Source organism: Numida meleagris, chromosome 3 (genome assembly GCF_002078875.1).
Source record: "Numida meleagris isolate 19003 breed g44 Domestic line chromosome 3, NumMel1.0, whole genome shotgun sequence".
NCBI classification, from domain to species: Eukaryota; Metazoa; Chordata; class Aves; order Galliformes; family Numididae; genus Numida; species Numida meleagris.
In genome coordinates, this window is record NC_034411.1 from 21,978,425 (window position 1) to 21,995,077 (window position 16,653).

General features: G+C 41.2%; 1 protein-coding gene across 4 annotated transcripts in view; it reads left to right on the forward strand.

Annotated features, from left to right (window-relative positions):
- Nucleotides 1–16,653, forward strand: part of LPGAT1 (lysophosphatidylglycerol acyltransferase 1) — a 58,042-nt gene that overhangs the window by 34,674 nt on the left and 6,715 nt on the right. For all 4 annotated transcript variants that reach the window (XM_021390068.1, XM_021390070.1, XM_021390071.1 and 1 more), the window contains 2 exons: nucleotides 6,591–6,717; nucleotides 14,745–14,851. In XM_021390068.1, the coding sequence (XP_021245743.1) occupies nucleotides 6,591–6,717; nucleotides 14,745–14,851 (234 nt within the window). The remainder of the gene's footprint in view (nucleotides 1–6,590; nucleotides 6,718–14,744; nucleotides 14,852–16,653) is intronic.

The window sequence follows — 16,653 nt, forward strand, 5'->3', positions numbered from 1 at the left end:
GCCTGTTGTTGTGGGACTTCGTGCTTTCAGTCGCTCAGTTTTTCATATGCGCTTCTTGGCACTTACAGATGGCGGAGTCAGATTTTATTGAATCTAGTTGTGGATTTCTTTTACTTCTTACAGGAACAGGGGATTGGGGATTTCTGTTGTTTTCGTATTGGTGGATGATGCTAGTATTTCCATACCAAAATTATTATAATCATTTTAGCTATTGTACTCATTTAGAACCAAACACCAATCCTAATGAAGCCACAAGTGGATTTTCTTCTGTGCTGAAGTTCAAATTTCAGGGTTAGCAGGAAGCTTCAAACAGAAATTACTTCCAGATTTCTAGTTTAGAAGCAAATCTTGTCAACATAGGAAATGAACGAAGATGATATTCTTGCAGGAGTAGAGGGAAGATTTTAAATTAAATGAAACTCAAGCTGTGAAATGCATAAGAATATTTCCTTTCAGGCTACATACAGAAGAGACAGACTCAAGAAAGCCCTTGTTTTCTTAGAATAGTGTAGGCTCTTAAAGAAAAGAAAAAAAAGCCTCAGTCTTTGTTCAAATAAAGTTTTTTAGGATGAAAGTTTGATCTGTTCTGTTTCTTCTGCTCTCAAAGGCAACGAGGTATGAAAAGTAAGAAGTTTTCCTAATGGTCATCTAGTTCTGGAAGGGAACCGAAGGCACTTGCCAAAGTAACAGTTTTATGTTTTTGTACTCACGTTGATATCAGCATCACTGAACGTCAAGCAGGGCTGGTGCTCTTTGTTTTTGTTTGATTTTCTTTATTGTTGTTTCCTCGCTTGTTCTTGAGTGACATGATTCAGACTCATGAGAAATGAGCATCTGATAATAGTTGACCTATTTGGGTAATAAACCAATCATGTCAGAAATACAATGGAAAGCCCATCTACCCATCCTACTGAAAAGACAGAAGGAAAGAGAAGTGGAGAAATAGGAGAAGAACATTTGCTTTTTGCTACCGCTATTTCAAAGTGAAAAAAAGTAGTGGATATGAAAACGTTTAAATTAAAAAAAAAAAAAGATGAAAAAAAGAAGTGCAAATAAATGTTGTATGCTAGAAAAGAGTAATATTTGACATGTGTGAAGCTGAGCTATTTTACATTCTCTCACAAAAATGTTTCTACCACAGTAAAAATTCCCTTCCAGAGAGGTATGAAGGTTTAACTCTTGATCTGTACAATGTACCAAAGGCTCTTCCTCTAATACTCTGCCTTCCAAGTGCTTTTACTTTACATTTGCCCTTCAGAAAATTCAGGAATATTTGTTCATTTGAATGAAACATAATTTTGTACATTCATAGGGTTATTGTAGAAAGTCTTACAAGGTAGGTGTCATCTTTTTCTGTTTTACTTTTCCCTTTTTTTTTTTTTTTAACTACACGAAGAAACCTGCTTAGTGAAATCAGACTTGCCTGTGTCTTCTTTAGTTTGCCTTCATCTAGCTGTGGCTGCCAGAACTAAATGCAGAATGTACGGTTATGGCTTCACCAGTGCCATGCATAAGAATTGTGCATACATCTTTTGTACTTCAGTACTGTACTTCTTTGCTTTGGGAAGTGGCTTTTTTGTCTTAGTAGCATTGTACTTCATGGTTCAGCGAAAACATTTTTCCTCTGCACTATTTCTCATGCTCTGAACTGTGTTATTCCACAGTGTCCCTGGTGTTCCACTGTCCTGGGTCACCAAGTTATTCAGCTTGCTATAAGCAGCTTTCTTCACCTTGATGTATCATTCTCAATCTTTTTGTTACCTCCAAGCTTTATTAATGATGATTAGAGTTCACCTTCTTTTCATTAAATTGCTTTACGGTGATTTTGTTGGTTTTGTTTTTTCTTTAAATTTACCAGACACTTTGGCTGTAGTTACGGTTCAAATGTTTCCTCAGTTGGAAAGAACTGGTCACCTTGTCACCTTAGAACAAGCAAAATCGTCTGGTAAAAATCAGACTTTTTGCCTTTTGTTGTTGTGATGTGTGTAGATGCAACTCTCACAGTGAACATCTGGCAGCTCGGAGGAGGAGGAGCAATTGCTCACTGAAGATGCACATTACAGAGCAGATTTGCGATGAACCATGCTTTAGGATATTTTTTTAATCCTGTTTTATTTCACCTGGCAGTAATTTTGTCTGATAAGAGAATGGTATGCGCTTGATCACAGCCGTATTGAAATCTACTCTTACTGTTCTCAAATGTAGCACAGTACGTTCAGTTCTGATGGTTTTTGTCAGACAAATTCAGTTTTCTGCAGAGCTGGACACCGGACTTGACAATTCATTTTTCTAACACGCACTTCTTGATTCACTGTTTTTTGAGGAATGTGACTTGAGTAATGCATGGGAAGGTTTTGTTGTTGGGTTTTTTCATCTTGGAAAAGAGGCTTCTGATTTTGTACACAGGTGGCTTGTTACAGAGAGATCTTGGGACGATGAATAAGGTGTTCTGCCTGAGATCTGATTGATCTCTGAGGAAAGAGTTAATGTTGAGGCCAGTGGTCCAGCTGCTCTCAAGAGGACCAAGGAGCAGAGGGAAATGGCAGGAATGTGCTGCTCTGTAGGGGAGGCAGCAGCCTCTTTTGGCTGAGCGTAGGGTGATGTAAGCTGCTCAGGAAGCCACACCTAAGCACTGGTGAATGCTGGTAAATATTTCCTTTAAATGGAAACTGCAGTCCCCAGGTTCACTGTTGGTGCTTTCCTATTCTGAGTGCAATCTGGCAGTGTTGTTCCATCCCAAGCTTGGCTGGAGGCGATGTTTCCTGCTACAGCCTCCCTTTATAGCTTGCTCTTTCTCAGTGGTAAATGCTGATGGTCTGGCAGTGGGTTTGAAGGGCCCTGCTCCTAGTCAGATCCAGACTGCGGTGTTGGTTGAGGGTAAGCCCAGGCTGGAAATGGAGGGGACAGCGAGAAGCTTTGAACTTCAGTAAATCTGTGATTGTAGACAGACAAATGTCTGCTGTGAGAGCACCACAGAGAGCTGAATGTCTTGAAGAATCTGCCTGAACTAAATAAAAAGCAGTTTACCATCGCTGAATGCAGAGTTAAAACAAAAATAAGGAAAAAACAGTTATGAAGATTTACCTCTGGTGGTGATTCAAAGGGGGTGGGAACACAAGTTTGAAGATTTGTGCTTTTTGATTTTTGTCTAGACCAGAAAACAATCACTACCACCTATGGTTGTTCAGTCTTGTCTTCGTGTGTTTCTTCTCTTAGTACTGGCCAGGCGAGTACACTGCAGTGATATTAAGGTACGTTCTTTCTGTATGCTTCGGGTACCGCTGTGCAGGACAGGCCCTGCAGGATGGTTTTGAACATTTATGTACAACTCGAAAAGCATCACTGCTGGCATTTTGAGGTGACATGAGAATTCAAAATCGTCCGCCTGTGCTGACGGAGGCAAGCAGGCTGACACTTTCCCCAAGCACTATGGAACTAAAATCAGTCCTCAGAGAGATCTGCTTAAATTTGGCCTCTGCAGCTGTTAGTGTTGCTGAAGCCTCTGGCAGTCAGGCTGCTCGGTCTTTCAGCAGGTACTAGAAATGAAGGATGAGGGTGTCTTTTAATGGAGGTGGGAAGTTCAAAAGGGTTTGGCTGCCAAAAACATCTGTGGCTGTGTTAGCAAAGCCAAACTTGGCAAGAGGAGTTCTGGAACAGGTGTGCTTGATGCCCTTATTTCTACAAATATCAGACCGGAAAGTCATGCTGTATTATAACTTGGGTAGCAGTCTTTCCTGAGCTCGTTCAGAGGTCTGGTTAGGCCCGAGAGCAGCATCCTCAGAGATGAAGACATCCAACCCCTTCGTGTTGCTGCAGTTGTCTTTCAGTTTTCAGGATTTGCTAGACCTTTGTGGCTTTAAAAATACAGAGGCCTCCTAGAAAGGACAGTGAGATTTATTTCAAAATTAATTTTCTAAAAATCCTTGGTGACTTAGGCTTTTTTTTGGCAGTGTGAGAGGTTGGATGGATTATGTAAGGCTTATTTTAAACCAGGGTACGCTGAAATATGCCTGACTGTGACTTGATAGCATGTCTTTGTAAATTGCCTGTGGAGGTGGCTGCTGTAAGGCCTGCTTGCTTGCCTCCAGAGACTGAATTGTGTTCAGAACTTTGATTTTGAACATGGGGATCCCGGTAGACTGTCAGAGGCGGGTTTTTCCCTGCTCTGGAAGGGGCTGGACGCGAGGCTGGAGCTAATGTGAGGAATCCAGGTAGCTGCTGTGCCCCACGAAAAGTAGAAGGTAAGAAATCAGCAATGAGGAGGGCAGCAGTAGTCTTCCCATAAAGAAGTTTGAACCATTATCCACTGAAAGAACGGTTTGAAATTCTAGCTAAATATTTAATAGACTATTTAAAAACATTTTACTGTAAATAATAAGATAATGCTCCCAATATTCATCTGGCACTTTTTAATTACAATTAATGATCTTTGTTGCTTACTCAGACAATTTACTTGTCTTCATCCATTCTCTCTTTACATCTGGGAAAATGATAAATTGAATGGCCTTGTTCCGAAATCCATTTCTAAATGAATACTTATGTGGGTTCACTATTAATTTCATATTGGCTTTTCTCTAATACGTTGCTTCTTTTAAAATGAAGGACTCTGCACTTAGTGCTTTTCTTACCAGAGACATGACAGCCACTCTGCCGTGCTCCTGGCCCGGAGCCTCCGCTGGTACCTTGTGCGCTCACTTCCTGTGCCTCTCAGCGATATGAAATAGTGTTTCAGCCCAACCTGTGTATCTTGCACACTGTCAAATTTTGGAACCACATACTGCATGCTGCTGTTCACTTCTGAGCTAAGAGTTGTGAACTACTGTCTAGCTGACTCGGGGAGCATATTTGCATTTGGAATGAAGTGGAATGGCTCCATTGTTGATTAGACACTGTGACAACACTTTACTTTTAAATATTTGACAGACACATGCGATAGTGTTGCTGTACATGTCTTCTCGCACTTAATTAAGTTAAATGCAAATGAAATGCAGGTAGAGACCTGTGAGTCAGTCCTTGTCAGTTCAGGTATGCCGCAGTTGGTGTTAATGACCACAGCTCTTAGTGCGCCTCAGTCTGCGCTGCAGTTTTCTTCGTGTGTGCAGTAAAACTTGAGTGGCAGCTTTGGATGAGACCAAACATTTATCTAGCCCCAGGTCCTCTCTGTGGTTCTAACAGCAGACTGCAGGAGAGCCATGGACAGAGCAAACGTGCATTGTGCTTCTCCCATTGTACTTCTCCCTCATAGTCTCCTAGTTTCTGACTGTTTCCAGTGTAGCACATTTCCTGAGCTGAGTCAGATGGACATTTCTGCCTGCTGATTCAGCTCTCCAATGGACATCTTCCACGTACCCGGTCCAGTTTCCTTCTGAAACCAACACTTGGCAAGGGAGGTCCCCTCTGCATGATGGATCATTCTTCTTTAGGTATCTCAGTTGCAGGCTTGAAGAGTCTTGCACCTTGTACTGATACGTAACGGCCCTTACTCTTGCCAACAGATGACTGTTTTTAAAATCATCAGCTTTTTCAATTCAGCTTTTTTAAAATTCTGTACGATACCGCTGGGTATGATGTAGGCATATCCTACTCTACTAGCCTGAGCATAATGTGAGCTTGGGTACAAGGCATGACTGGTTCCCACAGAATACAAATAAAATTGGCAACCGAACTCCGAATGCTGTCTGGCAACATTCCCCCTCCTTCATGGCTCACTTTCCAGATCCGCTGCTCTCCCTCTTGGCAAACCTGTGGGTTGAAGATGTGCCAGATGGGTTAAAGCAGGAGCAGAGAGAGGTCATGGCTAGGCTGATGTCTGTCCTTGACTATTGCTGGTAGTAACTTACGTTAAGGCTTAGATTTGACTCTCCTGAATAATTTGCATAGCAAGTATGTTCACCTCCTTTTTTTTTTTTAATATTTTGGGCAGTGCATGAGCATGCACTGGGGTCAGTCTGTGTGCTGGAGACCTCATGGATGGAATCTCCACCGTGAAATCTGACCATGTTTTCCTATTCACTGCTTGCTTGCCTTTCATACACAAAGTGGCTGGTTTTTCTTCTTTGTCCTGTAATTCAAATATTCAAGAACAATTTATAGTTTGAGATACTGTTTTTTGGTTTTTTTTTAAATGCCTTTGGAAATCCATTAGTGTTGTATGACATAAGTCACCTCTGTCTATTTGCCCTAACCCAGAAGTGAGGCGGTTGCCCAAAGGGCTCTGCATGGCTGTTGCAGGCCAAAACAGTTGGGTTTTTATTTTGAGGTTCCCCTTTTGGGGAATGGGGGAAGCACCTGAGATTTGAACAAGCGACTGTAACCAAAGAGCAGAGTTGCTGATTTCTGTGTGCTGCAATACGTACGCACAACAGAAACAACCATGAGAGTAAAATCTGAATCTTGCTGAAGTTTGTAAGAATATTTTTGTGCTCTGTAATGAAATCTAGATTTGATTCTTAGCTGTCTTATTTTGTCACTTTTTTAAGCTATATTTGTGCCTCATACCTCTTAAAGTAATCTAAAAATGGAGTAATTATCAAATCAAGTGGCATGCACTTTCTGATTAATTTTAATACAGTATTTCTTTTTACTCCTAGAGAGCAAATCAAAAGGTCTCCAGTGGGTGATAGATGCAACCATAGCATATCCCAGAGGTGAACCTATAGACATCCAAACCTGGATTCTTGGCTACCGACAACCAACAGTTACACATGTACACTACAGGTAGGAGATAAACCTTCTGTTCTTACACTGAACTAAAGTATTAAAAAAAAAAAAAAGAAGAACAACAAGAAAACTACCTCTGAAGTTAATAACGGCATATTTCAAGATACAGGAAGTCAGTAGCAGTAGCAATGTCTTCTTTTCTTAACATTTAGGCAACTCTGTATATAAACACAGATTTCTTTTGAAAAGTTTGGTGACCGCTCTGTCTTAGCACACTGAAATTTTTTTCTACTGTCCTATGGTTAAATATAGTTATGGAGTATATGTGGATGTTTTTAGGTATTATTTAATGACTGGTGTCTTGGCAGTAGCTGACAAACTCTTCGTTCCCTTACTGTTACTTCTGGCTCCTGCAGCACTCCGTCCCAAGCCTCTCCCTCTACTCTCCCCATTCACCATGCACTCAGGAGTTCAGTCAGCGGTGATTTTTCCAGGAAAATCCTCTAGGCACTATACAGAGTCTGGAGGTGATAACATGGGAACTTTTCTTCCACAGCAGTGCCACAGGCTTTATCACCTGGGAAATGTGCAGCTTTCTAAGGGAAACCTGAGGCTGCCCCGCTCCTTGGAGTTTGGAGCAGCTTGGACAGAGTAGGATACCCTGATCAAGAAGGATGGCACTGTTTCTGAAGGGGAGTGGGGGGAATAAATGCTGCTTTCACAGATATCAGAGTCCTTGGGGGTCACTTATTCCAGCTCTCCACTCCTGCTTGATGATCTCAACAGTGCAGTTGGGTGGTTCAGTGAAAAGACTGGGAGTCTATTTAGTCCCGAGATGAAACAGCTGATGCTCTTAGGTCAAATAAGAGGTCCATCCAATCCAAGTCCACTTTTCTTTTTATACGCTTCTGTTGAGCATCTCCTCCTAACCATTATCAAAGCAGATAAAGGAAGCCTGTTGCTAATATTTCATAAGAGTATAATACCTAGATGACATGTTTGGCCTACTGACGTATAAAGCAGCCTACCTGTGTACCGTGAAACAATCAGCAATTTAAAGGCTGCCTCTCCTCATCAGAAATGTAAGCAACAGCACACTGTGTATCTTGGGGGTGAAAGGAAGATGCTTCTCCCACAGAGCTCTTTGATCTCCCAGTAGATTACTTTTTTAAAATTTACCTTGCAGTTTAGTTTAGTAAACTTACTGATTTTGATCACTGTGTAACTTGAATCTTTTTGTAAAAGAGCAGTTTAGTGTCCATTTAAAAAGTAGTTTGGTGTCCGTTACAGATGGTACGAAAATTATTTTCTCTCAAAAAATGTTAAAGTCTGATAACTAGGAGAAGACATCACTCCACGTCCTGCTTTCAGGAGCTGTGTCGGTTTGTGCCTGGGGAAGCTGTATCAGGACAAGAGCTAATGGCCTCAAGCTGTGCTGGGGGAGGTTCAGGTTGGATATTAGGAAACATTTCTTCTCAGAAAGAGCAGTGAGGCACTGGCACAGGCTGCCCAGGGGGGTGGTGGAGTCATCGTCCCTGGAGGAGTTCAAGAAACGTGGAGATGTGGCGCTGAGGGATATAGTTTATCACACTTTTGTGATAAAATTGTGTGATTTTGTGTTAATTCCCTTTTGTCAACAACTCAGCTTCTGGGCTTTTACAGTAAGCTTTCAGATCCCCTTAGGTGGATCTGCTGGGAATGACCTTGTGCGATGCGCAGTACAGGATGCTCAGTGGAGCTGTTTTCCACAGCCATGTTTGAATCAGTTTTGCTTTTTATAGAAATCTGCCTTTTAAGTTTCTTGAAGGTGAACATACACCCTAAGTTGTATGAGATGTCATTTTATCTGGTGTGTTTCGTTTCATCTGGAACCACTGTCAGGTCCTTCTGCAGCTCTTCTCTTTGATTCTCTTTGACTACCCGGAATAATTCTATACCAGAAAACTGTCGCACCATTTTTATCCTGTTTTCAGGTTTACCGTATCATTCATCTCTGATATGCTAAGAACTTTTAATGTATCTGGGACTAGAGCTGTATTATGGAATGAATTTTCACCTCCAGTGTGATAATTGAACTTATTTTTAGATATTTTCATGCACCTTTAAAAATCTTCTTGTTTTATGTAAAGGATATATTTATTCATGGCAGAATCAGCAGAGAACAGCTGAATTATGGGTGTAGGTGAGCTCACTCATGCTGCATCATCTTCTTCTATCGCTGTTCTGCTGGGTTCCATTCAGGACATATCAGCAAATGATTATTTCTTTTCTTTTTCCTTTTTTCCTTTTCTCCTCTCGTCCTTTTTTCTTCTTTTCTAGCAGAACATTGTGATGTATGGATGCCTTCAATGTTTTAATCACTTGAAATGATAGATTTATGATTTGAACAAAGTTGCTGGCACCATTGAAAACCTGCAAAGTGCTTGGGAAATGAGGAATTGGATAGGGAAGAGTAAGAAACAAAAGTACTCTCCCAAAGGGTTTCTGATAGGAAAGAAAACAGTACAGCTCTACTGTCACTTGACCAAACCTTCCCCAGCATTGGGAATGCAGATAATTGAGGCTCAGTGCACTGGCATCAATTTATTAGAGCTTATTTTTGAAGTTATCAACGTGAGCAGCAGAAAACTCTCTCTGGAGCCTTCTAGGTCACATCCTCACACATCCAAATGTGGTGATGGCTTGATCTCGTTGCTGTGTCAGATCTTAATCAGTTGTTCTGGAGGGAAAAGAAGGAAAAAAAAACCACAATGCACCATCACCAAAGACTCTGTGCTCATTAAAATGGTTGTGCTTTTCCCTACTGCTGCTTACATCACTTTCTGCACTGCTCATTCTGAAGCAGAGGAAGAGCTTGCTGCAGAGCTGCCTCTGTTACAGCTGTTCATGCGGTGCTGTCTGCATTTCCTCTTGGTCACAAGCAGTCTGTGCCTCACTGTCTTTCAGATCTGGTGTTTTTCTTTTCTCGTAGCCTTTCCTTTTATACAGGTCTGTTTCTCTTTCATCCTATGTTGGGAGCAGCAGCGGGAGTGTAGAGGACACAGCGACCAGCCTCATTTTTTGACTTGTAGATGCTTTTCTAACTGATGGAAATGGCAGAGAAAGTTCATTTTAATCCTGCAGAGATTTTTGGTTGACAGCTCGAATCTTGGTAGATGAGTTAAAGCTTGCTTTTCACCAATTTCCTGTACAAATTACTTGTTTTTCAAAAGCTCATCATCAGGCTAAGCTGTAGCCTCGCTTTTCCTCAAAAGAGACTTTCCTAAAAAGAAAAAAAAAAACACAAAAAAACAGGCAACCACCAGACTTGATTCTTCAAAACACAAAGGTATGAGAATTTACCCTCTTAATTAAATTAGACCCTGACAGACTTTCCTCAAAAAGGACAGGAAGACTCACAGGAGAGTGCTGAAAAGCAGGTTTTGCTTTCAGAAACGTAAGAATCAAGGAGAATATCTAATTAACTTTTTCCAGGTCAAACGTTGCTGGAGTTTGGGGGAAATTAGGGATGCCATCTGTTGGGGCACTAAGCACCAGAGAAAGGGTCATGTGCTGGAAGGTGCAAATCGGTCAAGAATGGCTTGGAGTCTCAGGGCTCGTTTTGCATTAGCTTCCCCACCTCATATGATCCTATCCCTGCTTGCACAATGCTCTGGTGAGGGTGGTGCAGAGTCCCAAGGCAGAGCCAGCTCAGCCCTCATCCCAGCAAACAGAGCAGGTAGCTGCATTCACGCTGCACGAAGGCACCACTTAATTTTGAGCCAACTCAGCTATGCTGGTGCTGAAATGCAGATAAGAACTGTGTCACCTTTCCTTATCGCACCAGCTTTTGTACTGTGCTGCTGTTGAAACAAGCTTTCAACTACCAAGGAAGTTCTTTTTCTGTGTCTACGTGAATACAAATGTATTTTAAAAAGTTTAGGCTCTTAGCTATAAATAAAATGGAATACATTGTGGTTGCTGAATGAGTTTTGCAGAAACGTCTGTGAAGGGCGTCTAGTTCTGCAGTAGATTCTAATATGCTTTTTTACGCAAGTAACTTATTTTTGGTGATGCCTGAGATGTACCAGTGACCTCCATCACACTCAGCTTATTTGAAGAACCATCGAAACAGCAAGTAAAGTTTAGAAAGAGTAGGGGGATAGTAAATTTAATTCAGGATAGGACAGATGATGAAAGGCAATTAGTACTTTAAAGTGGTATCTATGAACTTTATCCATTGTAATACCGAATTAGAAGTTGTCTCAAATAAGGGCCTTCTACTACGGCTTAAATATTCCTGAAGATGCCGTATTTCTGAAAATTGTTAGCTTTTGAGAAGAAGTGTACATTATCTTGAAATGTGTCCTTTAAATTGGTCTGCAGTTGTAGAGACTAAGGTAACTATCCTCATTGTGTCTTCCTGTTCTTTTCTTTCTGCAGCATATTTTTGCAGGTGTTCTAGCTAGTTATTTTTCCATAAAGCTCCTTTGGCTCTTCCACTTCTCTGTGCGTCAAAATATCACAGTAATTGTTTTAGTTGGTTTGCATTTTTCATACACGTATTGGTATGTGCAGATGTTGCTGACGCTAATGATAAATGTGTCAGTACCAGGTGGACTTCTGCTTTCTCCTTGTTTTGCTCTTTCCTCTGCGATGGAAAGCAAACCCCTTGCCGTCTGGGTGGGTGCTCGGCCTGACCGCAGGCGCCGAGCAGCACTGTCGCAGGTGAGAGCACGGCTAGCAGGCTGCTGCTTTGGGTGGAGGAGGCCCTTCTGAAGGGAATGTACTGTTCAGAATGCGGGACAGGCACCAACTGCATCCTTGTTGGATGAGGGCAAGCCATTTTAGATGTAGGGATCACAAGAATACAAATTACACTGATGAAGGTAACTGTACTTACATACCTGTTCTTCTATGTCCAAGGGTAGGGGAGAATCTAGCAAGAGTTAAGAGCTTTAGTTTCTTCGTGCACGCCACATGCTTCGTCGTGAGTTTGAGGTGCAGCAGTGGGAATGGGTGGGCACTCCCAGTGCAGGTTTCCTCTAGGAAACTAAAGCCCAAGGCAGTAGAAGACAATTTCTGTGTGAAGTCTCTTCAGAAGCGGATGGCACCGGCTTCCCTGTGAGCCATTCTTTTGTTAACTTTTGGTTCAGCTTTTCTAATCTTAGAGTAACCAACAGCAAAATACTGAGATGTTGGGGCTGTTCAGGGTAAGTTTTATCCTTGAGAAATGTGATATAAACGGTGGTCCTATGTTTTTTTCAACTGGTGGAGAAACAAAGATTGCGCTAGGCTTGTCTGTGTGCATGCACGATGCCACAGAGAGAACAGTACTCTAGGCAAGAAGAAGAGCATAGATTGTTTATCACTGTAATGCTAACAAGATGAGACTAATTAGGTGCTGTGTGTTTTGGGAACCGGAAGAAACATCCGCTTGGAGAGTGCTTTACAGAATCCCCTCTCCTCTGTCAGCCTCGTTGCAGCCAGCCAGGCCCAGGGTGGGGAGAGCCGGGGAAATCCCCGCAGAGGGAGCAGTGCGGTGTGGGACACGAGCTCAGACGCTGTCTGGTAGGACACAGGCAGCAGGTGCTGGAGGCCGTTACTTCAGTGCTTTGGCTGTTACCTGAAGAGATTAATTTGTTCAGATGTTTAAGGTGTATCAATTCTTGAAACCGTTTCTTGTTTATCTGATGCCCTGAAAGAGGATTTTTTCTGCTGTGGTTACGTGCCTGGTTGGCTTCGTAATCATTGGATTTCCTTAAGGTTTTGCGGATTTAAAAAAAAACGGTACCTCTGTCATTCACTGAAGATCATAGAAAAATGGTAAAATAAATGTTTTTCCCTGTTCAGTCTGAGAAGTATTCTGAAAACTTTATGGAATAAAAGCGTGGCTGAGCTGAGGGGAGGATCTTTCTCTAGGCTCACAGCATGAGGTACAACTGCTTTCTTCAGCTCACATTTAATGCATGAAGGAATGAGAGACGCGAGAGTGCCTCTGAACACCGGAGCTGGCAGGTCTGCAGCTAGTGCCTGGTGATGAGCCTGCTGCAGTCAGCAACACTTCCGCCCTTTGGTTTTGAATCCTTTGTGTAGAGTTTTGGAACGTTAGGTCTTCTCAGTTGGCTTTCCTGGTCCTGAGCTCCGTTTACATCGCAGTCCTAAAGGAGCTGTCCGAAGAGCAGGGAACATGGCAGCATGTTCGGTTCCCAGAGTTTGAGGATTTAGGCATTTAATCTCTTAATTAAGCTCAGTCATCAATAAGAATGCTCTGCTTGTAAAAATAAATAAGTAAATAACCCTGAGTAATCTGAAACTGTTTGAAAATACTTGCAATTACACTAAGAGTTACCACTGATAAATTGTAATGACCAGTGTAGCATTACTGGAAAACTAGATGTTTTCTGTGCTGCATTAATATTCATTCAAAATGGGTGTAACTGGGCTTGCTTCTTAAAAGTTTGAGTTTGTATTCAGAGATTAAAGCGTTCCGATACCGTGTGGACTCATACAAGAACCTGGATGGATTCCAGCAGGAGGCTGGTACACTGTGCTCTATTAGTCTCTCATCATTTACACTACTTTGCTACTCCATTAAAGTGCCAGCTGATAAATTGTTTCCAGTGAGCATCTTGTTAGCTGTTGTGATAATGTTTTCAGACCAATGAGTATATTTTTGGAAAAATATTGGACTTAATTAGGTTATTGAGTCGGAAAATGCTTGTGAGGCCAGGTAATCCTAGACCTCTGTCCTGAGCCCACGCACGCATTCTGTTAGTTCTTCACCGTCTTTAAATGTGCGTAAGCAAGCATCTGTCCTTCAAAAATACACTGTGAAATGCAATATTCAGTTGCTGAGGCCTTTTATCTCTTCACACCAGATATGAAGAAGAGAGTAAAAATAGAGCCTGGCAGTACAGTAGTACTTGGGGACAGGGAGGCTGTCTATCTTAATGTTAAGCCCTCAACAAAGATAGTCCCTTCTCCGTGGGGATGTTTTTCACTTGACTTTCTGTGGTTTAATTTTGATGTGCTCTTTGACATCTGAGCTTCAAGGTAAGATTATTCTTTACCTGTCTTTTTCTTATTGTGTACACTTATGAGCTTGAGCTATTTGCTGGACTTCCAACTATCTCCCAGTCCTTCCTGAGCCAAAGACTTCTGGCACAGAGATCTCTGTGGTTTGAGAACGGTGTAGGCAGAATTGCTACAAAGGCTACAGAACTATCTGACTTAACGCTGATGCCATAGCGGGTAAATAAATGTCCACTTCCTTATATTGAAGTTTTCTTTGTGTGCCAAAGCGCCATCATTTTTTATTCATTCACTAGATCAACATTTTCCTGCTTGTCTCTTCCACTGCAGCTTGTTTTTTCATGTGTGGAACTGTGAAAGGAGGAGGTACAAATGACTTAGCAACAAGTCAAGCAGGAACGTTGAAAACTGTAAAAACAAGAAAAGCATTCTTCAGAAACATCCCTTATTTCTGTGTCTACCATTCCCTTATCTGTCAAGACACTTGCCATATGATTGTTATCACAAATTCTTTTCAGTATACAAGACCATGTTTTAAAAAGGAAAGAAAAATCCACTAATGAAAGACATAGCATAGATGACAGGCTAACTGGGAGTTCTCTTGGGAAGAGAAAGCTCGTGTAAAGGTCTTACGTTTCTGAGCCTATTTTTTTTTTCAGGCTAGCCCGATGCACACATTTCTTCTTCAGTGGCCTCTCAGTGGAACACTGCAGATACAGAGCAGCTTCTGTATATACCAAAGGGCACTTTGAGTGCTGAGGAGACTGTGCAATTGTGAGACTTGAAATTGTATTTTGAAAAAAGTTAGCTGAGGTACAGTGGGTTGCTGGGAGTTTCTCTCTGTATGTATCGTAGTGAATTCTGTCCTGGACATGGAATTTTTCTAAATAGACCTAGCATACAATAGCGTCTATCAAATGCTGTACTGTCGTATTTGATACAAGCTAAAAATACAGATGTCTCCTCTGAGCATCTGGCTGGTAGCCTGGACCATTCCTTTTTTATATCCTGAATAATTATGTGATCTTTGAAAGAGTGAGAGAATGAATTATGTTTTTCTTCTTTGGTAGGATTTTTCCAATTAAAGATGTACCTGCAGAGCCTGAAGCTCTCTCGCAATGGCTGTATCAACGATTCATTGAAAAGGAGGATCTCTTGACCCATTTCTATGAAACAGGTAGGAATGTATCTAGCTAAGAGAATCACACTTTGGTCGTCTTTTCTTACAAGGATCTCAAGATGACTTAAGAATGTGTATATGTTTTTTTACACGAACAAAATGCACATAGTTACTAATGTTTTTACGTGGCAAAAGAACGTATGCTAAGAAATATTTAGGAAATGTTTGCCTGGCTAAGATGAGAATCAGGTGACATTTGGAAACTGAGACGTGAAAAATAGAGGTGAGGAAATCTCCTTCTTTCCCCAGCAGCTCAGCTGTGAAACTTGCTGCCGGAGGCTTTCATTGAGGGGAATGTTTTAGCAACATTCATAGGGGTAGTGAACACTCACATGCGCAATAAAAGAATTCAGAGTTTATGTTTGGAGGGGAATATTTAGGGTTTAAATAATCAGCAGATTCTTGACTAAGAGGGATTAAATAAGACTCTTATGTGAGGCAAGTTTTATTTTATCTTTGTGTTAATATTTGGCATCTTTTGCACTTTTACTGTTTGTTAGAGAAAACTGATCTAAGCAGTCTGTAGGTGTGATGCAAAATCCTAGTTGTCTTCTGTTTCCTGTTGGGCAAAACAGAAAGATGTTACTGGAAGGATCTGTAAGAATTATGTAGTGCAAGGTCTCTGGAGCCTGTGTGCCAATCCTGTGCTGTGGCTGCCAGTCTCCTTCCTGTGAGGTGCACTGGGCCACTTCAATCGTAACATACTTTGGATTTTAATGGATCAGAGATCTAAATAAACTTAGGGCATTAATAACATTACTGAAGGGAGAATGGCAAATAATGTGATTTAAAACATCAAGTAAATACTTGAGCTGGAGAGGTGTTTCCCGAAGCTTCTTTTTTTCCATCCAGTTAATGGGCGTGTGTGTGTTTTCAGAGTGCACACCAGAGGAAATTAACATAAGAAAAATGAAAAAGAAAAACTAGAGAGGGAAAAATGGTTTTGTTTGGACATATGGGAAAGAAAGTTTATCAAATATCAACTGAGTAGGGAGACTCCAACTGAAATACTGTGACTTGTTTTTGAAGAAAAAACAAATCTCAACTGCTGAGGAAAAAAGAAGTCTGTTGGGTCAACTGAGTTTAGGATTTCAGAGTGACTGTGCTGAAACAAAGATGCTACTTTTATTAGATGATTTATTGCAAAAACTGTCCTGATTCCATTTTGAGTGCTCAATTTTACCAACGTTAGCACTTAGAAAGTTTGAATTCTCTAGCAACCAGAGCTGTACTATGCTCAGTGAAGTACTGCTGTCCCTCAGCCATCAGGGATGGCAAAAGTCAGACCCTACTATATACATTGCATCTAAATGCACATATTAGACAAATAACTTTGTGAGTCTGCTTGAAGGTGTAGTCACTAGGATGTCAGGAATTCTTGTTGTTGAGACATTATTTCACAAATACCACTAAAATAAAATGATCATACCTAAAAATCTAACTAGACCAGAATTTCAAAGAGCGTAATGAATATAATCAGACTTACTCCTTGGAATGTGCTTCAAAAATAAGATAATTGGCTATAATTCAGCAGTGTAATAAGCAGGAAATAATTAAGACATCAGAAATGTAAATGATATGACATTTAGGCATAAATTACCATCACTTAAAAGTTACTACCACTTACGCCAGGTGAGAACTTGGTTGTGTTCTCTTCTGCTGCCATGGTTTACTGAAAAGGAGCTGCTGCAGTTTGCAGAAAACCGCAGGAAGGCCCCATGAAGGGGTCACCAGAGCTCCCCCAGGGTTATCTTTTTCCTGATACGTTGTCTGAAGTCAGAGCATTTTTATTTTTTAAT